General features: G+C 41.6%; 1 protein-coding gene across 7 annotated transcripts in view; it reads right to left on the bottom strand.

The window, feature by feature from the left end:
* Nucleotides 1–22,459, bottom strand: part of RTEL1 (regulator of telomere elongation helicase 1) — a 118,017-nt gene that overhangs the window by 92,948 nt on the left and 2,610 nt on the right. For all 7 annotated transcript variants that reach the window (XM_077832237.1, XM_077832236.1, XM_077832240.1 and 4 more), the window contains exons 3-14: nt 19,147–19,345; nt 18,658–18,751; nt 17,571–17,652; nt 16,178–16,238; nt 14,278–14,353; nt 13,539–13,623; nt 12,457–12,522; nt 5,640–5,793; nt 5,129–5,167; nt 3,191–3,269; nt 2,056–2,153; nt 1,151–1,206 (exon numbers count right to left, since the gene is read on the bottom strand). In XM_077832237.1, the coding sequence (XP_077688363.1) occupies nt 1,151–1,206; nt 2,056–2,153; nt 3,191–3,269; nt 5,129–5,167; nt 5,640–5,793; nt 12,457–12,522; nt 13,539–13,623; nt 14,278–14,353; nt 16,178–16,238; nt 17,571–17,652; nt 18,658–18,751; nt 19,147–19,345 (1,089 nt within the window). The remainder of the gene's footprint in view (nt 1–1,150; nt 1,207–2,055; nt 2,154–3,190; nt 3,270–5,128; nt 5,168–5,639; nt 5,794–12,456; nt 12,523–13,538; nt 13,624–14,277; nt 14,354–16,177; nt 16,239–17,570; nt 17,653–18,657; nt 18,752–19,146; nt 19,346–22,459) is intronic.

Below are 22,459 nucleotides of genomic sequence, written 5' to 3'. Positions count from 1 at the left end.
TCACCCATATTCCATATGCCCCACTGAATTACACAAGTAGAAGCAATTTCTCAATAGAGAAAACTAACCAGAACAGCTATACTCACACCTTAATGCTTACAGTGAAAGGTATGAAATCTCTGCTGAAACACACTACCAAACTACAAGCCACATGGAAGTAGCTCTGTTTGAGTCTATAGTCAGGTAGAAATTCTTCCCTCAGTAGCATGCCAGCTCCCATCAATGTTTAATGTGGCAGAGCTCTGACCTTGTCCCCATGGGTCCTGCGCTTCCAGGTGGTTAATGCTAGCCTCAGAGGCTCATTGCAACCCTCGACATAGCCCTTCTCTCTCTACAGTCTACTGAGCCCTTTTCATCATAAGCCAACAAGGAGGTTGGTGAGAGAACACCCACAGTCTCTGTTGTCCCTACGGGCTTGTTCCAGAACAGTTTAGCCTCCTGTACTGAGATGGGCCTGTCTTCCCCTCCCAGGAGGTGTTTCTGTAGTGGCGGGTTGGGGGGAACCCGGGCCCGCCTTCTACTCCAGGTTCTGGCCCAGGGACCCTAATGGCAGCAGCTGTTGGCAGCCAACCTTTCACCGCCAGAGTTGCTACATTTCCCTGGGCCACTTCCCCAAAGCTCTCCCGCTGCTCTCTCAACGCCTTCTTCATCCTTACCTTAGGGCTCCCTTTCCAGTGGCTTGAGGGTGTCTTCACTACCCAGCCGCTCAGCCACACTTCCTCTCCTCTGGCTCCCTTCGGCCTGACTGGAGTGAGCCCTTTTATACTATCAGAGGGGCCTTAATTAGACTCAGGTGTTCATATTAGCTAACAGCCTCACCGGACTATTTGCAGGTTAATTGGAGCCAGGTGTTCTCATTTGCCTAACAGCTTCAACTGACTCTTTGCAGGCTAATTGGAGTCATGTGTCCACCCTGGCCTGGAGCCGCCCCTGCTCTGCTCAGTCAGGGAACAGAAAACTGCTTATCCAGTGGCCAGTATATCTGCCTTCGACTACTCTGCTGTACCCAACTGGCCTGGGTCTAGCACATTAAGAGTTAAACAAATGCACTTCAAAGAGAAAAAAAGACCGCTTTGGTGTCTTTCCACATCCTCCACTACCTTTTAAATCTTTTAGAATTATAACGAGGAAGCAGCACAGAATTATTTACCTGAATAATGTCTGAAAGTTTATGTAATCCAGCTGTGTTGGTAAATATCCCAGTACCTAGAGAGGACAGTATATTAACTTCTTTTTATGTAGACAAATGTACATATGTATATATACCCGTACCTGAGCGCGCACAAACACACACATAAATGTGCACTGGACACATCCACATCTCACTCACTACCACAATTATGAATAAAGTGGCTTAAAAATATCATTGGATAACAAAAAAGAAACGAAACCAGCACATTGCCAGCAGTTTGGTGTGCAACGAGAGCATGACTTGATTTCATAATATTTTGTCCCATCTCCATCCTGCACTGAGAAGCTCTAATGTAAATTAGCTTTCATACCCCTCACATACATTAATAATCAATGACAAAATCTCAATGGAGGTTCTCTAAACTGAGAGTCTGTAATTCTGGAAATAATGGATACTAGCTGTTTATAAGATATTTCAAAAGGGAACTTTATGCCATTTCCCTTCTAGGAGTAGTAAGGCTTCCTGCCCCTTGACAAGCACCTGACCACCTCCCACTGAGTATTATTGCCCAGTTAAGACGGTAGCATATCAGTGAAGCACTTTGAGTGATATCAGTGAAGCACTTTGAGAGATCCTGCAGACTATGCACATAAACAGGCATTTGAGAATTGACAATTTGAAAATTGTCAGTTTTCCGCTTGCTGAAACTATGACAGCTGCCTTTTCACTTTTAACTGCCTCTTCACAAGCCTGTGGCACAATTAATGTTGCTCCCATGCAAAGGGAATACAGGAAGAACATTAGGTGAATAGCGCTCATTCTCCCTTTCTCATTATGCCCCCAAAATATGGAAGCTTCCATTTGCCGTCATCTGTAACTTACAGAACTATATATAGTAGCCACAGTGACAGGCTTACACTTACGGCCTGATAGAAATTGTTCAATCTGTTCCAGCGACTCTAGGAGGGAGGTTTTGGTTTGGAATGTGATCTGGGCCTCTGCAAACAGATCAAAGATGTAGCTGCAATTCAAGAAGAAAAATATAATTGGACAAACTTTACAAATAACCCTACATTATTTAATAACAGCAATACCTTGCCCTTGTAGTTCACGGTATTCCCTTCTCCATGAGCAATAAGGGTAAATAAAAATAGTAACTACTTTGTTACAAGATTAACTGAGATAATGCTGGGATATTTTTGTTTGAAAGCTTAATGACTTTCACCACCACATCATTTGCAATTACTTTTCATGCACACCTTATTACAACACATAATTTCCTGTGGTTTACAAACAGTTCTGTAGAGCCTGAAGTACATCAACCAGAACATAGTTACACTGGTACCTTAATATGAATCAGTATCTCACAAGCCAGCATTTGACGGAAACAAATAAAGACCATTGTCCAGTTCAACATACCCTATTATTCACCCACCCGCTCCATGCCAGACTTTCCAAACTTTAACTTATTATTTTTATAGGAGCTGTGGTCTCCAGCTTACAACATGGTTGGACCTTGCTATTACTAAATAGTGAGAGGCTAAACAGTAAAATTCCAATCACAGTAGGATAATACTGTATTCAAAGCATTGTATAATAAACAAACTACTCGCTATTCCTAAAGGCATGGGGTCAACTGATTTAGGGTCACATTTGTTAGATTTCATAATTAGTATAATCTGAGGCTGAAATGCTCTTCAGAGTTTAAAAACATAAATTACTGAAATACCATGAAAGTAAGCAAGTACAATGGGGAATGTTTTATGGGGACCCATTGAATATACTGTGTGTGTAGAGCAACAGTTACATAATAAAAGCTGGATCTCAGAGCTAGGGTAATATTACTAATGTTAACAGCTAGTATGCCTTTTAAACACGTATTGCTACTTGCTGTCCTGGAGGCTTCCTATTTCAGATAATGGTGTTACTTTCATATGGAACTTTGGAGGAGAAACTCAGATTGGAGACAGACTCATTAGGCCAGAAGTCTCTTCTCCTAACATACAGACACTCTAAGGAGGAGGATAATACAATCTCAGAGCACCAATTGGCACCTACCTCCCTTCTTTAGTGACTCCATTTCCATTAGCTGGCAGCTGCACAGCATCAATAGCATTTTCGAGTTGAAGAAGAATTCCTTTAAGGCAATCAAAGGAGAAAACAGTTCAATTTTCAGTAAATGAAAAATTCAGAACTCATCTAAATGAGCTCTTTCGAATGGCCTTTGTTACAAAGATAGTCACCTAGTTACTCCCCCTAAACCTAGCTATTATCTTGTTTCTGTAACCCAACCTAATATTTTAAAAACTGCTGAAATATAAATTTTAAGTTATTTCAAATGTTTAATTTTTAAAACCTCTAAACATTTATATTTATAGAGCACCTATCATCCAAAAGCCCTTAGCAAGCATTTATTAAGCCTCACAACATCCCTGTGAGATATAATTTATGTAGGAAAGTAAAATATATGTATGTTTGCCTATTTCCTTGCATTTACAAGGGATTCTCAGACCTAAGAGAACTGGCTACTACATGAGATTTTAATAAATACACAATCTTTCACTCAGTCTGACACCTTTGCAAATTTCTCTCACTAAGGACCTCTTTAATTCAGTGGCAGGTCACCATATTTGTATAGCTGAACCTAGAAGATGAGGGTTATGTGACCATGGGAGCATCAATAGTTAACAGGTAAGAGAAACAAGGCATAATAATACCTAGCTCTTTGATAGCACCTTTTATTAGTAAATCTCAAAGCACTTTACAAAGGAGGTCAGTATCCACATTTTACAGATGGGGAAACTGAGGCACATGGAGATTAAATAACTTGCTGAAGGTCACCCCGCAGGCCAGTGGCAGAGCCAGGAATAGAACTCATGTCTCTCTGGAGTCTCACTCCAGCGTTCTATCCACTGACCCATATTGCCTGTTCATAACAGTGAACTTTATACTGAGGACATCCAATTACACAGTAAACTGAGATTTTACATGCCACTTTATTCTATGACACTCTGAACTACCGTTGCTGATCTCCTGCTCGCTTACTAGAAGGAAGTATTCTGATTAAGTGAGAGCCCCACAAACAGGCAAAGCTAGCAATATGAACAGCTCATCCAAACAGCTGAAATATTGTCTAGCCCATGCTGCGTAATTTCTGTGATTAATTTGGAGCTGTAGGACGGAACTGTGGAACTAAGCATTTGAAAATATTTACTGGCAACAAGAATATTCAAAATCCCCCATTTAACAAAGCCTTGGAGTCACTCTGGTAATGTATGGGACCCTGAAGTTTTCTGGCCTGCTGAGTTTAAAAACATTATCAAAATTTCCATTGTACTTCCTAATGCCATAACCCAGGATTACAGATCTCAAACTCACCTTGCACTGCCCAGGCAACATGAACAATCAGAAGAGAGATCATTGTTGCAGGGGTTGCAAATTAACCATTTGCCCTCAAACATTGTGGAAGTGTTCCCAGAATCAAGGTGCTATTGGATCAATTTTCAAAAAGCTGCTCTGTTATTGCCAGCAAAGCTCTTTTCTATTCCAACATGTATTGTTTTTTGGTGGGATGAAAAACGTTACTTAAGGTCAAACTCTTTAGTACTAATTCAGCTGTTGGCTGGCAGAATTGTCGTTGCAGCGGAGTGATACAACCAATGCACCACCAAAAGAGAGATGGACTACAAAATTTGGAAAGTCCTTGTAACGGTGAAAATAACTAGCTGTAGGAGGCATTCTTCTCCCAGCTATACAAACCTCTCAGCTATACTGAAAAAGGCTGAATGCTCAAAGGACCAGAACACTTGACAAAATTTCTCTCTAAAACAAACAGAAGACCCTTCCCTATGAAGATTTCAACGATGTGCCTGACAGCTGTCAAAGGGTGCCATGGAAAGAGGTTGATTTACAATCATTACCCAGAGCACCTTTTTTTCCTATTGCATCAATAGCAATTTTGTTGAGATAATTCAAAACAGAAGAAATGGTACTTACTCTTTATCTTTGCTATATCTTCAAGCTCCATGCTCAGCCCTGTTTGAGAGGGAAAAACAATTCACTCCTAATTGCACAGGGATTAGATGAAGTGTGCAGCATTTGAGGCAACTGTTTCTTAACTTAATCCCAACTTTCTCACATTCATTTTTCAACTTGCATTTTTCATTTCTCCAAGTGAGACTATTGTTGCCGACTGCCTTTCTGGATATTACAGTTTTTGAAGGCTAGACTCAAGTGTTCATACAACTACATCTTTTGTATTCTATTTACTTTTCTCCTCTTGATTCCTTATCTCATGTTAAAAGGTTTGGCTAAACCTTGATGTGCTTGGTTACCATAGGTTAGAAGAACAGCAACAATGTTGGCCAAGAAGAAAGTTCATCTATCCACCACCCACATTTGACCTTTCAGGGACTGACTAAGGGAAACAGTTATTTTCCATATTTGTTGACACTGCCACCCCCCCACACATCTCTTGCAAACCATTAGTCCCCAGCTATCAACACACCTGAGCTAGCAAACTCCATATTGAATTCAGCCTGGATTTCATTTTGTTGAACTACTTTGGCTTGTTCTTCCAGTACCACATTTATAGCATCCATGGCCGAAGCCAAGTCGTAGGGAGTCAAGTCAAAAGAAGATGACTCTTCACACAATTTCTCCTGAAATTCCAAGAAAATACAGAATTTATTGTTATTTGGATTCTAGTACTGCCCTGCATGTGCTGGGCACTTCAAAGATTGTAAGGCCAGAAGGAACCAATATGATCATCTAGTCCAACCTCATATACAACAGAGACCATAGGACTTCCCTGAATTAATTCCCATTTGAAATAGAGCAGATCATTTAGAAACACATCCAGTCTAGATTTAAGTTTCCAGTGACAAAGAATCCACCACAACCCCTGGTAAATTGTTCCAGTGGTTAATTATCCTCACCGTTAAAAATTGCTACTTATTTCCAGTCCTAGGCCATGTCTACACTTACCGATAGATAGGAGTTGTTGCAATCGATGCATCGGTGTTGATTCAGTGGCTCTGCTGAAGATCCGCTAAGTTGATGGCAGAGCGCTCTCCCATTGATTCCAGTACTCCAGCTCCGCGAGAAGAATATGTTAAGTTGGTGGGAGAGCGTCTCCCGTCGACACAGCACAGAGTAGGCACCACGGTAAGTCGACCTAAGCTACGCTGACATCAGTTATGTTATTTACGTGACTGAAGTAGTGTAAATCATGTTGACTTACTGCGGTAGCGTAGACAAGGCCTATATTTGTCTAGCTTCAACTTCCAACCACTGGATCGTGTTATAACTTTGTCTGCCAGATTGAAGAACCTTCTATTATCAAATTTCCATTCAACACATGCACTTATAGGTAACCTTATTCTTCTCTTTAACAACTAAATAGATTAAACTCCCTAGTCTCATTATATGGCATATTTTCCAACCCTTTAATCATTCTTGCGGCTCTTCTCTGAACTCTCTCCAATTTTTCAACATCCTTCACTCTTCAGAGTTACTGCTTCCCAGGATAGACACCTCAAACATGAAATTATGGCCTACATTTTTTGTTCCTAGACGTATCACTTTGCAATGGCCATATTGCAACAAATATTATTTGCTTGCACCCAGCTTACCAAATGATCTGGATCACTCCGTATTAGGGACCTGTCCTCTTCATTATTTACAATTCCCCCAAATTGTGTCTCATCTGCAAACTTTATCAGTGACGATTTTACGTTTTTTTTCCAGGTCATTGATAAAAATATGAAATAGCAGAGGTCCAAGAATGAATCCCTGCAGGACCCCACTAGAAATCCACATGCTTGATGATGATTCCCTATTTACAACTACATTTTGAGACCTGTCAGCTGGTTTTTAATCCATTTAATGTGTGCTATTTGATTTTGTATAATTAATTTCTTAATCAAAATTTTCTGTGTTACCAAGTCAAATGCTTTACAGAAGTCTAAATATATTACATCATTTCTATTACCAATTTGTAATCTCATCAAAGAAAGGTACCAAGTTAGTTTGACAAGAGCTAATTTCCATAGACTCATGCTGATTGGCATTAATTATATTACCCTTCTTTACTGAGTGCCGTATCAGCCTTTCCATTGCTTTGCCTGGGACTGATAACAGGCCTATAATTACCCGGTCACCATTTTCACTCTTTCTAAATATTAGCACATTCGTTTTCTTCCAGTCTTCTGGAACTTCCCCAGTGTTCCAAGAGTTATTGAAAATCAATATTAATGATCCAACAGAGCTCCGCAGTCAGCTCCTTTAAAACTCCTAAATACAATTCCTCTCTATTTGTCAAGATGAGGTCTAATACTGAATTCCCCTATGTGGGATGCAACACGTTTTGAGTTAGCAAATTGTCATTATAATATTTACAAATTCTGCGGACTTTTTAGTACTGGTGGCACAAGCACTCCAGCATGTGTCATTCAGATTGAAGTCCTCCATGATAATGCAATTTTTTTCCTACGCATTATAGTTAGGCACTTGAGGATATGGTCATCCTGTTCCTTAGGGTGATTTGGTGGTCTCTAGCAGACCCCAATTAGTACTAGGGATGTAAAATATTAAATGGTTAACTGGTAAGCGTTAGTCCTACCGTTAATCCACCCTAACCATTAACTCCCAGCCGCGGGCCTGGTTGGGCCGGCCGGAGCAGCCCCAGCCCCTCTTCCTTTAATCGGTTAAACAATGTAATTTTAATAGTTTAAATGGTTAACTTTTAAAACAACATTTACATCCCTAATTAGTACCCCATCTTGTGCTGTATCTGTTAGGACACTGACCCATAAGCATTCAAGATAATTTGCTTCTGACTTGTCAGAGACTCAGAAACAGGTAATGCCACTTCTGACAGCCTGCCACTACTCCTCCCCTTTTGCCCACTTGAACCTTTTAAATAGGGTAAAACCACTGACTTAGCATTCCAATAATGCAAACCATCCCACCCAGTTCCAGTAGTACCTGCTAAGTTGAATTTATGCTCATAAATAACCAATTCCAATTCCTCTTGTTTACTACACAGGTTCCTAACATTGGTGTATAGACAACTAAAGAATTTCTTCACTTCACGTGTCTTGGTACCTTGATTAATTTTGTTCTGAACATCATGGTTTGTTGTAACTGAGTGCTTACTACTTCTCTCTTTTCACCATCCCGTTTGTTGCTAGTTTAATGCCCTCCCTGTCAAGTCTAGCCAGCCTGTACCCTAGAAGAGTGGTTCCCATTCTACTGAGATAGAGGCCATGCAAAGTGGACAGTCCCCTCGCCCCTACAGAAGGTGGACCAATGTTTCACAAAACCTAATCCTACTGCCTTGTGCCATTTACCTAGCTAGCGGTTTACTTCTAAAGTCTTCTGCCTTCCCTTGCTCATGGCAAAGGAAGGATTTCAGAGTAGATCACTAGAGCATTCCTCTCCTTCAGTACCCTTCCGAGTTCCCTAAAGTCATCTATGATCTGTGAGGTATCCTGGGAAACAGCATCATTGATGCCTTACTCATCATCACCAGTGGATCTCTGCCCGCTGAGTTCAGAAGTCTATCCAGCCTTCAAGTCACATCTGGTGTCTTTGCTCCGGGAAGACCGCACACAATCCTGTTTTCTGCCTGCTCCTTTAGAAAGGATGTTCTTCTTCTTCTTAGTACAGAATCCCCAAAGGGGATTTTCTGTCTTCCTTAGTTGGTTGGAAATCTCTTTGTGGGTACATTTGATTGTTTTGTGGGTTGGGCTGAGTAGCCAACCTTACAGGTATGTCCTGTCCAGCTCTTTGTTTCATTTGACCAGCTGCATCTTCATAGACTATATCCTCAGTTTCTATGCTGAGATCATGATTATTATTAGATTCTTCTACTTATGTGGAATTCCTCCTGGACTGATTCTGTCTGGTGGTCATGGCCTGCCCCTCCTCTCCTGCCTCCAGCCATGTAGAATGCACCTGAACTTCTTGCCTCTGATCGTTACAAACTGCCAACTCTCCTCTCTGGTTCCCACTCTGCTTTGGTGACCAATTTCTTTCTTTCTTGAATCTTGGGTGGCAATGCTTCCTGAATCTGGATGTCCAATAACTCCTCAGCCTCTCTCATACTCTGTGGTGTATGCGCTTGTCCTTCCACACCACAAATATTTCCTTCCACAAAATTTTACAGGAACCAAACCATTCCTGTCCTTTGCAGGACTTCTTCTGGATTTGAACTTGGGACCTTTCACACAAGAAAGAATCATACCACTAGACCAACACGTATATGAAGATGCAGTCCCCTGAACTCAAGATGGCAAGTAATGAATGAAGGTAGAGGGATAAAATACAACATACATACATGCCATCTTAGATTTAAACAACACACACAAATAAAGAAAATAACTATCAACTATGGAGAAGGGAAATGAATACCCTTACATAAGAGATGTGGTCTAATGGGTAGAATTGGGAAGTATTCAGATCTTAGTTTTGACAGTACTTCTCTGTAGCCTTGGCCAAGTCACAGCCCTCTCCGCCCCAGTTTTCTCATCCATAAAATGATGATAGTATTGACCTTCCTCCCAGCTGTGAGAAATAGTAAGGACTTGCTTACATGGGGAAACTGAGATGCAGAATAAGCTATTACACAATAGCTATACTGGAATAGCTCCCCACATGGATGTGCTATTTTGGAATAAAAGTCACTTTTATTCCAGAATACAGTCATAGAATTTAAGGCCAGAAGGGAGCACCAGATCATCTAGTCTGATCTCCTGTATAGCAAAAGTCACCAACACTACCTGTACACTAAACCCATCAACCAAAATTAGACCAAAGTATTACAGCCCACAGGAGATTTGATTATTACGTTCAACAGGAAAAGAATAAGAGGGATTGAGGGGCACCACTGCCCAAAGCCTCTGCAAAGACTGTCTACAGGGTGAGCAAAACAGCTTATTCCAGACTAGCTATTTCAGTCAATTTCCATGTGTAGACAAGCCCTAAGACTTATAACGTGCTGTGACAAGGAAAAGCTCTGTGGGAACCGGGTTCACTTTTTAATGGAAAGGACTGTTTTGATTAAGGCACTGTTGGATTAATATTCCAACACTAAAAATAATTTCTATACCTACCTCAGGCCAAACATCCTCTACTTCTAGCAGCCATTTTACAGCAAAATAGACAACAGCAAGAACAGGCACTCTAGAAAATAAAACTTGCCGCTGCCAGAGAGAAATTCAAAGTGGTGTAATTTGGCAAATCAGGAGACACATTTTAAGAGTTCCTTTGTATTTCATTATCCAAGCACTGAACTAGTGTTTGAGCCAGTTAGGGATATGATCTTGTAATGCAACACCTTCTGGTATCTGCTTGATAGGAGGAGGGTGCCCTGGCAGGAATCCAATCTTCCCTTTACAGAGTTCCTACTCAAAGAGACCACCAGCTGTTTCTTTGTTCTTAAAAAAACAACTCAACAAATATGCCTGTGAAATAAATATGATTTTCTATCATTGCTGAGACACTCACGTGCTATCCAGCATTTAAAGGTGAGATAGCCCATGTCAGAGCAGAACTAATACAATGGGGTGTGGTAACTGGGGGTGGGGGGGCTCTCTAGTTGTCTGTTTGTAATAAAGTACATGAAACTACATCAGAGTCTGCTTTTCCAGGTTCCATCTACAAGGTAGGAGTACTCACTGCCAGCAGAGACTCAATACTTTCATCATGGAGCTCACATTCCATAGAAGCTGAACCTTTCTGAACCTAGAATCTTTATTTCCAAAATGTTTGCTTTTTGTCCACCCAATTTGCATATGCAGCTACTGCAGCTGTGTGTCAAAGTGACTAGTTTAGGCAGATGTACTAGTTAGGAACATAACTAAATATCTAAGTGCAGCAGCAATACCTGAGTGTGCAATCACAGAAATTCTGTGCACTTTTGAAAATAAGAACCAGAATGATCAAATCTGCTTAGTTATTCAGTAAGCAAATAAAATTCCACATCTCTCCCAAGTGCAACACAAACACCTGAAAAACCAGAACTGGACCAGACTACTATGGCAAGAACTGGTCAATTTCTTCACTAATCATCACTTCTTCACTTCTAATCACCAATTATACAAGAAACAAGACAGGTGCTCCAGGGCTGCTTACCAAATGAAGTACCTAGCAATTTCCTGATTCTGAAGTCATTTGAACAACATTCCATAGGAAACTGATTACTTGCACTTTCCAGCAGAAAAGGGGTTAAATCCCTGGTGCCAGCTGATCCAAAGATCTGCCAGGATTGCTTCAGGAAAGCCTGACTCAGAAGCGATAAGGCTATGCAAGAAACTCTTCCACTAGAACAGTAAATAAACAGTTCTGCCAAGCACAGTGTTACTCGGGGGCTCTGCTGTACTGTAAATGTAGGTCTTTCAGATAGGTTTCCAAGATCTAGCACTGAGTACAAACTGCTGAGTAGGTCTGGGTGCTCACTGGGCTTAATCACTGGTTTGAATAATTCATCCTACTTCTTCATTATGTAAAAGTTTTACCTGTAATGCTAGGATATTCAGTCCTCAGTGCTTCAGGAGCCAAATCAACATTACCCAAAAGAGCCATAGTAGCGTGACTTCATTGTTTCATTTACTATAGTACTATATATAAACAGTAGGACAGGGGACATATTGAGTATATATAATTCTCACAGCAAAATGACCGATCAAGTATTATTTTCTCAACCACAATTGGTTAACAACATAGTAAAGGCATCCTGAATGGTTAATAACTTAGACTGGTTAATAATCAAATCACACAGTTTTAATATCATGTGCTGCAAAAAGCCGCAGGAGACACATTAAAGAGCCACGCAAGCCTCCGTCTGAGCATCACTGCTGCAATACGTGTTCTCTTTGCTCTATATCCAACACACCCTCAGTGAAGGACACAATGCAAGAAGCTGCACTGATTGTATCATATCTATTTAATTCCTTGATATCAGAAATTGGGGATTCAATCACTACCAGAAATGCGAAGCCCCTGACAGAAGACTGGGAGCAATATCAGAATCCTGGCTTCCTAATTGATCACACAACTATAGATGGAGAGTGGAAGGTGTACTGCTACAGACATCGGTTTAGCTAATGCTAAGATTCATGCAGAACACAAACCCACTTCAACATAGACGGAGTCGCAAATGTATACTTAATAACCACCTTTCTAAACTGATCATACTAGCAGCTGAAATAATTTCTTTTACTGTAGCTTTCACCTTGTTACATGTAACCCTACAAGGGCCAGATTTCGTGTTTGGGTGAAGAAGGGGAAATGGTGGGGGAAAAAAATCAGATATAATTTACCACATTGTGAGCTTCATCGAGTATTACCACAGTCCCTTTCAGATCTAAGTTGTGTGCTCTCCGGCTCTAAAAGCAAAAACAAAGGGGACACGGGTGAGATAGCAACACTGCCTTCAGACACAGCTTGGTGAACTGGACCATGAGAGAGTTTGGACAGGATATAATTCACTATGGAATGTGGCAAGCAAAACAGTTTTGGTTGCTTACACTGCAACATAGTCCCTTGAAATGGAGATAGTCAATGTGTCCTCTAGAGGTAAGAACAAGGCCATACACCTGTGCTGAAAGTTAGATGACATCATGGGTCCATCTTATGAATAATAGCAGTCTGTCTTGTGAAGGAGTGGGATTGGGACCCAAAAGGTGAAATTGAGAGGCACTCACATGCATAAGAAAGAAGATAACACTAATACCTTAAGGGATGCATTAACGTATTATAACTCATTCCAATTTCTCTTTTTGTCATTAGTATTTTCTACATATATTTGTTTGTCATCCTTGCAAAAAGAGAACACACCCACAGTATTATGTGCAGTACAATTATAAAGTTCAATCAATTCATTTCCTAATATCCTCTTCATCTTTAGCTCACTTTCATATTCTGTGACAGCTGAAAGACCAGCCTGCTCTATTTAGCACTGGTGAGGCCTCAACTAGAGTACTGTGTCCAGTTCTGGACATCTATCCTTAGGAAAGATGCGGAAAAACTAGAGAGAGTCTAGAGGAATGCTAGAAAAATGATAAAAGCTTTAGAAAATCTGACCTGTGAGGAAAGGTTAAAAAAAACTGGGAATGTTTAGTTTTGAGAAAAGATGACTGAGGTGGACCTGATGATAGTCTCCAAATATGGTAAGGGCCCTTACAAAGAGGATGGGGATAAATTGTTCTCAGTGTCCACTGAAGATAGGACAAGAAATAATGGGCTTAATCGGCAGCAATGGAGATTTAGGTTAGCTAGTTTTGAAGTGAACCACCTCAGGAGTTTGCTTGCTATGCACATTCTTTCTGGCATATCCACTAGAATCTGACAAAAAAAAAATCAATAAAATCAATAAAAATGAATTTAAAAATAAAAATGTTACCTTTGAGTCTAGTAAATAGTTGTAAGGCATAAAAATAATATCTGCTTGCTGCTTCAGGCTCCGAGATAGATAATAAGGACAAACTCTGTTTAAAAAAAAAAAGTATGAACTATAAAACAATATCCACAGAAATACTGAAGTGCACTCTGGTTTCATTTATTATGTTTCAGGCTCTCAAAGGTTTCTAATCAGTTTTTTAATTGACTGGAACATTGGACCTTAAGGCAGATGCCTCGCTTTATCCATGTGCGCCCTTCTTATTTATACTTCAGTAAAAAGGAACGCCAGACTTAATACCTAACTGCGCAGTCCACCAAAACACAGATCAAGATACCAAACAGGAGAAAAATGAGGTGACTTGGTGATTAATGCACTAATCTTTCTCCCCTGGAGACCAGGATTCAATGCTGGATTAGATCATTAAATCTCTAGTGGTAAGAGATTTTGTGGTCTCATCCACCTCATAAAACCACCACATCACCTGCATAATCAGCAGTTCCTCCTCAGGTATGCCTGACTGTGATCAGTATTTTGTCTGTGCAGCAGATCAGGACTCAAATACACCATCAGCTCAAGGAAGAGGTACTAAGGCCTCATCGCAGAGATGGATTTCTTGAGAATTGTTTGCACAACAACATGTAACTACTCAACTCTGGTCATTGCTGCTCATCTGGAACTTTTAGGTGTGTCAAGTTCATACAAATGCATTCCCCAGAACAAGGACACTGAGGAACTTTACCTGTGCTTGTTTCCATTTTTAACCAAATCTTCAATATCAAAGATTGAGTTGATCAGTTCCTTCTCTGTACTCTTCTCTGTGAAGGAGATAACGAACAGTTACAGAAATCGAAGCAAATAATCACAAAATCAATCACATCTGTACTTCGCTCCGAATTCACTGGATTCTATCGAAATCTCTTGTCTTGATTCCCTGGATTGAAACTAAGGCCTGAGGTTATTCTCTGTGCAATAATCTAGAGCCAGCTGCGCTGTAGCCCCAGAAGCATTGAGTGCTCCGGCTGTTGTTTACTCCTCGATGCACAAGCTTCAGACAAACACACATTAGCATTTGAAGATTTCAGTCAATTTTGTACTTTGTTCCATCCACTCCACAGAGAACTGTTATATAAATAGTGTTTGATTTTACCCTAATGTCCATATTGCAAGGAACAATCCTGCACTGGATCTCTTGGGATGGACTAGATGTGACCTAGCACAGTGGTTCTCAAAGCCGGTCCGCCACTTGTTCAGGGAAAGCCCCTGGCGGGCCGGGCCGCTTTGTTTACCTGCAGCGTCCGCAGGTTCGGCCAATCGCAGGTACCACTGGCCACAGTTCGCCGCTCCAGGCCAATGGGGGCTGCAGAAAGCGGCGCGGGCTGAGGGACGTGCTGGCTGCCCTTCCCGCAGCCCCCATTGGCCTGGAGCGGCGAACCACAGCCAGTGGGAGCCGCTATCGGCGAACCTATGGACGCAGCAGGTAAACAAACTGGCCCGGCCTGCCAGGGGCTTTCCTTGAACAAGCGGCGAACCGGCTTTAAGAACCACTGACCTAGCAGGTCCTTTTCCAACTTTAATTTCTATTATTCTATGAAATCTGGCCCTGCGGCTTCTAAATTCCCGGACAGGCTCCAAGAAAATGTGAATACCTGCTGATTTAACTCTTAATTACATTTTACAACATGTGTAGATGATAGCTTGTGAGCTAATACTCATCTTGGTGCCATAATTTTTTCAATGGTTTAGTCCTAACCTAATTTCTGATTTGCTCAGTTCCTCCAGCCCAAAATTCAATGACCTGAAAGCCTTATAATTCACACAGGCAAGAGGAACTGCTATCCCTTCCTTAACTTGGTCTTGTGCTAAAGAAGGATGTGTGTGTGTGTACGTGTGTGTACGTGTGTGTGTGTGTACACATATTAGTAAAAATTCAGGAGGACAGTTTACTGGTCTAAGCTTCATCTTAAAATACACAGAACCACAGGATTGAAACCCAGCAGTCAACCCAGCCCATCATCCTTCAGAAGATACAATAAGCACAATACAGTTTATTGAATGGGGGTTCTGCAAGGACATTTAAAACCATCTGCACTTGAAGACAAGGGGTCTGTCATCCCACACCAGCAGACTCCTTGGATACTTCCTCCCAGCTCCCTTGAACTGTGTATCATGTAGCATGATGGTTGTCTGCTGAGTTGCAGTTCAGTAGTGCTGACAACAGTTTGGTGACTAACATGAAATTAATTTGTGGTCTGATCCAAACCCCACTTTCTCATTTAGCTCAATTGCTAGCAGTCACAGCAAAGAGGCCAAGAGCTGAATGGGCATGTAGAACGAAATACACTCTCACTCCTAGAAGGGCCTCACCAGGTCAGGGGTGAAACATATTGCCGGGATTATATGGATAATTTGCACTGTTGCTGCTCCTGCTCTGTTTTGTGGACAAATAAAAAGGATTTCAGTCTTCAGGGATATCGACCCTGTACCCTTCCTGAGCATTAGCTTAAAAACCTATTAAAAGTAAATGTACATGCATACATTCAGGTGCTGATGGGTTCTCTCATTCCTTTTCAATTTCCCCATCTACCTGCCAGGCATCTCTCTGCCCAGAATCAGGGCATTGCCTCCACAGCCAAACTTACCCTCCACATTGTTATAGAAATGGCAAGTACGAGCCATCACTTTCATTCGGCACATGTGGATCTGCAAGATAAAGCATATTTCAGGGCGCAAAGGTACAGCTCGCCCAAGGCTGTGGAGGGAGAGGCAGGGTAAATGAACGTATTCAGGGACACTCGCTCAGCATAATAAGGAATGGAGAAAGGTTTCTCTAAAAAACCAATCCCTTTTCTTCTCACATTTTCTACAGACCTTGATCACGGTGCAGCATCCACCCCAACCAAGCACGAAAGAGGATCAGATTATAATCCACAGCCTACGAACATGTGGCTTCACTGGACTCCTTCATAATGAGGCTGCTATTTTTTCCCAAATTTTTTCATCTCCTAGGATTTTACTTGTATATCCATCGTTAAGCCTCCATACTTCCCACAGATAGGTTCCCTCCCCAGGGGCATCCACCTGCCTGAAGAAGCCACCAAACCTCCCTCTGAGACCCTTCTAATACTGCCTCTTTATTCAGCTACCAATAGGGGCTGCGGAAATGCAGCATGCCCTTTGAGCATGAAGCTAGAGGAAATGCATACCAGATCATCAATAATGAGAATCAAATAGCGGGATACCAACAAGTTGTCCTGCCTAAGAAAAAGGGGAAAATACCCTCTGAGCATCACCAGTATGTTGGATTTCTATGGTACCTTTTATATAAAGACCTAAGTGCCTTACATACATTAGGCCACGTAAGGGAAGTAGTATCGAACCCAATTTAAAAATAAGGAAACTAAGGCAGAAAGAAAAGGGACACCAGTCATTTGAAATTTGGTCAATTTCAGGTAATGAATCAAATACCATTACAGGGTCTACACCTGTCTACAAATCCCTGGGCCAACGTTTGCAGTTTCACAATCACATTTTCCTCTCAGTGTTCTTCTCTTCCCTATTGCTGTGTAAAACACCCAAACAAACAGGGGGAAAGTGACAGATTACTCAGTTATTTTTCCCCATTATTATTTTTTCAGCTATGGGAGTCCTTAACATTACATCTGGCAACAGTAGGTAAAACATTTTCAATCAGGAGCATGATTTTTAAATTGATGGTGTCATTTTAAACTACCTGCTCTGGGTCACTTGGCAAGCAAATGGCAGGACTGCAAGTTAAATACAGAAAACTAATTCACATGCTCTCACCAGTCACAACCCCTCTTGGAAAGGTAAATCCCAGAATTTAATTCTTCACTAACAGAGCACGACAAGAACACAAACTTTCTATAGCACTCCAACTGTATGGTCAACTAATACCTCTGAGTTTTGCCGAGGATTGTAATGAATTTCAGCATTAGAAATTACATGCCCTAAAGCCAAGATACAGTCACTTACATGTATGAGCTTTGCACAATTTCATTGTTGCGTTCTTACCTGCATGTGGTTACTCTCCTGCCTCTTAACTTCAGGGTTAATACAAAGCTGCTCTCTGGAGCCCAAAACACAAACCTTTGGCCTATTTAAACAAAATACCCAAATAGCTGGTATTAAAAGGGGTGGGAGGGATGACAAGAGAGAGAAAAACAGACTTTTGAACACATATGTTGCTAGCTTGAGTCAAGTATTTCAAATGTGAAAGTTGGCTGGAAAGAATAAAAGTGGATGTCAGAAATTTGGGAATCTCAAGGCTTTTCAACAGCTACATTTCTCATCTATAACATCACAGTAAATTTTTTGTAGCAGCAATAAATTCTCAAATTTAAACATGCATTAATGAAATTATTTTGATGGGGCAGGGAGTAATCAATAGTAGCTTTAGTCAACTCTCTCAAAAAGCACCCCCACAAAACATAGATCCTGTTATAATGGCTCAGCATCCCACATCTAAATACCATGGACCTAAAAAAGAACCCTCTTTTTTACTGTACTGTAATCTATTTTTTAGATAGCAGGAAGATTGGATTAATGATAATTTACTGCAGAAGCTGTGGCTGAAGGCAAGCATTCAAAATAGCTTTGTTCATTGAAAAGATATATCCATACAGATACTCAAGCAGTTACTAATGGACAAATTCAAAAAACAGAACCATGGAGCTACATGAATCAGCACCATTGGCAGGAATACAAGCAAAATATTCTATTAACCCCGATAAACTGAAAAATCCATCTCTCCCTGAACAAAGAAAAATATAAAGCACATTTCTTTTCATACACAAAAAAGTTTACAGGCTTGACTGGAAAACCATCTAGAAAACCACACTTTTTCAAAGGAACTTTTGAAGTAAAGGGGATTATATACAGGAAACTTTGGAATAGGAGTGAGAAAAGGAAGAGGAATGGGAAGCAGAATCCTCAGCATGGGAGAAAGCTACACAGTGAGCCAGAGAAGTTCCGTTTCCACCCATCTGCATTATGAAAATTGCATTCCAAGGGATACATCATCAGATATGTAGTCATCCAACGCAACACAAAAAATACCCTTTTACTCTGACTGAAAAGCATTTTCTTAATTTGTATTTACCTGTAGACTGTGCTCTTTAACTCACTGATGACTTGAGTAAGCTGAGAATGGGTTCTGGAGGCATAAATTATTTTAGGAACATCAGTGTAATAAGCTGCCAAAGGGAGAAAAAAGAAAAAAATTATTAGCACTAAACAGAAGGAAGAACTAAAGATATCATTAGCCTGCTTTCCCCAGCTGGTGCTATGGTAACAGCGTGGCTTATGGAGACAGCAAGGAATTTTACAGTCCAGCTATTCACCTATAGGAAATGAGCTAAGTGGATATTTTTATTGCCTTGTAGCAAGGAGAAAGGTTATGTGGGGCATCTTTAGATTTACATCAGTAAAAGGTAAGTGTGAAATAATGCTTTAGCTGCTAAATAATGCCATTGTGGCATTCACAGGTACATGACAAGGATAAAAGAAAAAAATACTAATCATCCTCTGTCATTCCTTCAAGGTTCCCAACCAAGTATAACAGTCAAAGTCTGCCTGCTGGGACATTTACCTGGGATTTCAGCATCTTTGCCAGCGTCACCCCAGGACGACATGGGTCTGTCAGGAAAGAGTTCCACTCCATTCATTCGCTGTGCAATTTTCCATTCCGAGATGGTATCTTTAAAATGCTCCCGCCAAGCCAGAGTGGCACAGAGGAGGCACAATGTCTTCCCTGTACCCGTGGGACTCTCCAAAATGCCATTCACCTTCTTTAATGTTGATAAAGACAGGGAGAAGGAAGGAAAATTTGGGGACAGCTCAGAAATTTGCCTAGCATTGATCACCATATAGTACAGTATTTTCCCAGGAAAAGAATAACCACATCACTGTACAGATTTATGTAGCATGATATACCTTCCACTAGAAACACATATGTACATGCTTATAAGCCTGTAAAAGCTGACACATAGAGGTACAACCTGTAAGAGCCTTTACTCCATTCAAAAAGAAAAGGAGTACTAGTGGCACCTTAGAGACTAACAAATTTATTTGAACATAAGCTTTCGTGAGCTACAGCTCACTTACTCCTTTTCTTTTTGTGGATACAGACTAACGCGGCTGATACTCTGATACCCCAGTCAAGTATCAGAGGGGTAGCCATGTTAGTCTGTATCCACAAAAATAACGAGGAGTCCGATGGCACCTTACAGATTAACAGATTTATTTGGGCATAAGCTTTCGTGGATAAAAAACCCACTTCTTCAGATGCACTACGTGGGTAAAAAAACACTTCTTCAGAGCTCCACTAACTGGGGTGGAGTGGTCAACCTAAAACACAGATTCATGGACTATTTTATCCTTTAATTCACACAGAAATTCTCCATACTTTGCTTGACACATGACAAATTTTAGGTTAAAATAAAAGAAAATATTATAAGCTGCTGCCTTAGGCTAAAATTGGAAATGATTATAAGACTGTAGATGGAGACTGATTTGCTAAGCAAGTTAATAGTTTAAACATACACTCCACATCACAAGATTGAATCATGCAGTATAGATGATTTACACCAGGGATAGAACGGTGCCAGACATTACAGTTTTAAAACAAATTACATTCTTTTATGCCTGGGTTATGCATTGGCCAAGGCAAATTATGTCTCAACACTATTAAGGCCCTTCATAAAACAGCTTTAAAATTATATCTGCTTTTACAGCCCAACATCAGTGGGTGGTCTACTGAGCAACTAACATTGCAACTATGATGAGGCTGAATGCTGGAGCGTCATGGAGAGTAAAACTTCTCTTCTTTCACAAAAGAGCTCAGGTCTTGGATAGGGTGGAACAAAGAACATAAATCTCAGAAAAACTACTTTAGGCACTCCAGGCAAAGAATAATCAGTATTTTGGAAAGCGTTTCCTTATTTGTTTGACATTCACTAAGACTATATTGCGGAGATGCCAAGTAGATACCACCATAAGTACACCATCAATTTTTTTTAAATTAAGGACAGATTGCATGAACATAAGGACTACTTATTTAGTTTTCTTTTCTTTTTTCAAGTTTCAGAGAGAGGGAAGAAAAAAACTACCTACATTTCTGCCCAAAAGATTTAACACTAACATTTCTGGCATTGTTTTTTTTTTAATTGCATGCTAAAAAATATGTACAATTAAAAATAAAGTCTGGTGGAGTGGGAAGCAGAGAGTATATGAACAAGGAAGGAGAAAAACTAGGTATTTTTTCATTAGTAGTTTAAATTGTAAGAGTCGCCTTTCGCAGTTTGCAACCCAGATAACTAGGGCCCTACCAAATTCACAATTCACTTTGGTCAATTTTACAGCCATGGGGGTCTTAAAAATTAGTCAATTTCACGATTTCAGATGTTTACATCTGAAATTTAAGGTGTTGTAACTGTGGGGGGTCCTGATCCAAAAGGGGATCGTGGGGGGGGGTTTCTAAAGCTGTTGTACGGGGGTTGCAGGATTGCCATACTCACTATCGTGCTACCTTCAGACCCCAGCTCTGAAAGCAGCAGCTGCAGAGTTTCCTGCAGCTGGAGGAGGCTCCCAGAGGTGGAGGTAGGTCCAATCTCCCCAGTGCTGCTGAGAGAACCCCAGCTAGGGGCTCCTGGCTGCTGGTCAGGGCCAGTGGTGGATTACTGCATGGGCCCATGGGGCTCGTGCCCAGAGGCCCGGGACAATTTGAAAAATGGTTGCCCCAGCCCTGGCAGGAGCCATGAGGGAGGTGGGGGGGAGGGGGCAAGATTGGGTGGCCCGGAGCCCGGGCAGAAGCCATTGAGGACAGCAGCCCTGAGCCCAGGCACCCCGAACCCCAGCTGGAGCCATGGGGGGGGGGCAGAGGCGGAGCTGCGGGTGGTAGCAGCCCCCAACCCAGGTCCCTGAGCCTGGGCAGGCGCCTCAGGGGATAGAATCTCTGAGTCCTGGCTGGAGCCACCGGGGGGGAGCGGAGGAGAAGCAGCCCCAAGCTCAATCACCCAGAGCACAGGGGCTCGGCGGGGGGGCAGCCCCGGGCAGGAGCTGGAGCTGCAGGGCGTGACAGCACCCAACCCAGGTCTCTGATCGCAGGTTGGAGCTGCAGGGGGTGGAAGCCTCAAGCCCCAGCCGGAGCTGTGGGGGCGGGGGAGGGGAAGGGAGAGAGGCAGCACCCTGGGCAGGAGCCATGTGGGAGAGGGAGCGGAAGCCCCAGAGCTCAGGTGCCCTGAGCCCGGGGAACAGCCATGAGGGCCAGCAGTCCGGAGTCCAGCTCTGGAGCTGCTGCAGCACAGAAGTGAGGGTGTATCACCCTCACTTCTGCGCTGCCTGTGGAAGTGGGTCTGATCTCTCCCCATAATCGCAGTGCAGGAGACGGACAGGTCCTGTCCCTCCCCAGCCCTGCTGATTTCGGGGAGATCAAATTTCACAGGAAAGTGCTTATTTCACAGTCTCTGACACGTTTTTCACAGCTATGAAATTGGTAGGGCCCTACAGACAATTTTACATAAATTACAATCTAGCTTCTACAAACTGTGATTTGTGATAAATGCACAGCCTCTTTCTTAAAAAAGATTTTTTTCACATTATCAAAAAACATTTACCCACCATGCTATACAAACAGCCTTTAAATGTTACAATACCTTCAAAACATCTGATACGCTAATCTATTTATTTTCATCTTTGTTTCGCTTAAAACCACCAAACTGATTTTTTTTTTTAATTAAAAAAAAAGGGCTTGCTCTTGGGTTCGGACCTGGCCCCCTTTGACAGAGAAATCCTCACAGTTATGAACCTCTTCCCCCACCCAGACCCAAAAAATCTACATTATAAATTTTACCCTCTTGAGGTACGGTGTTATATCATGGCCTGGTACTGCTTGTGGACGGAAT

Source organism: Eretmochelys imbricata, chromosome 13 (assembly GCF_965152235.1).
Source record: "Eretmochelys imbricata isolate rEreImb1 chromosome 13, rEreImb1.hap1, whole genome shotgun sequence".
In the NCBI taxonomy this organism is placed as follows: Eukaryota; Metazoa; Chordata; order Testudines; family Cheloniidae; genus Eretmochelys; species Eretmochelys imbricata.
This window is presented reverse-complemented; position numbering and strand designations above follow the sequence as displayed.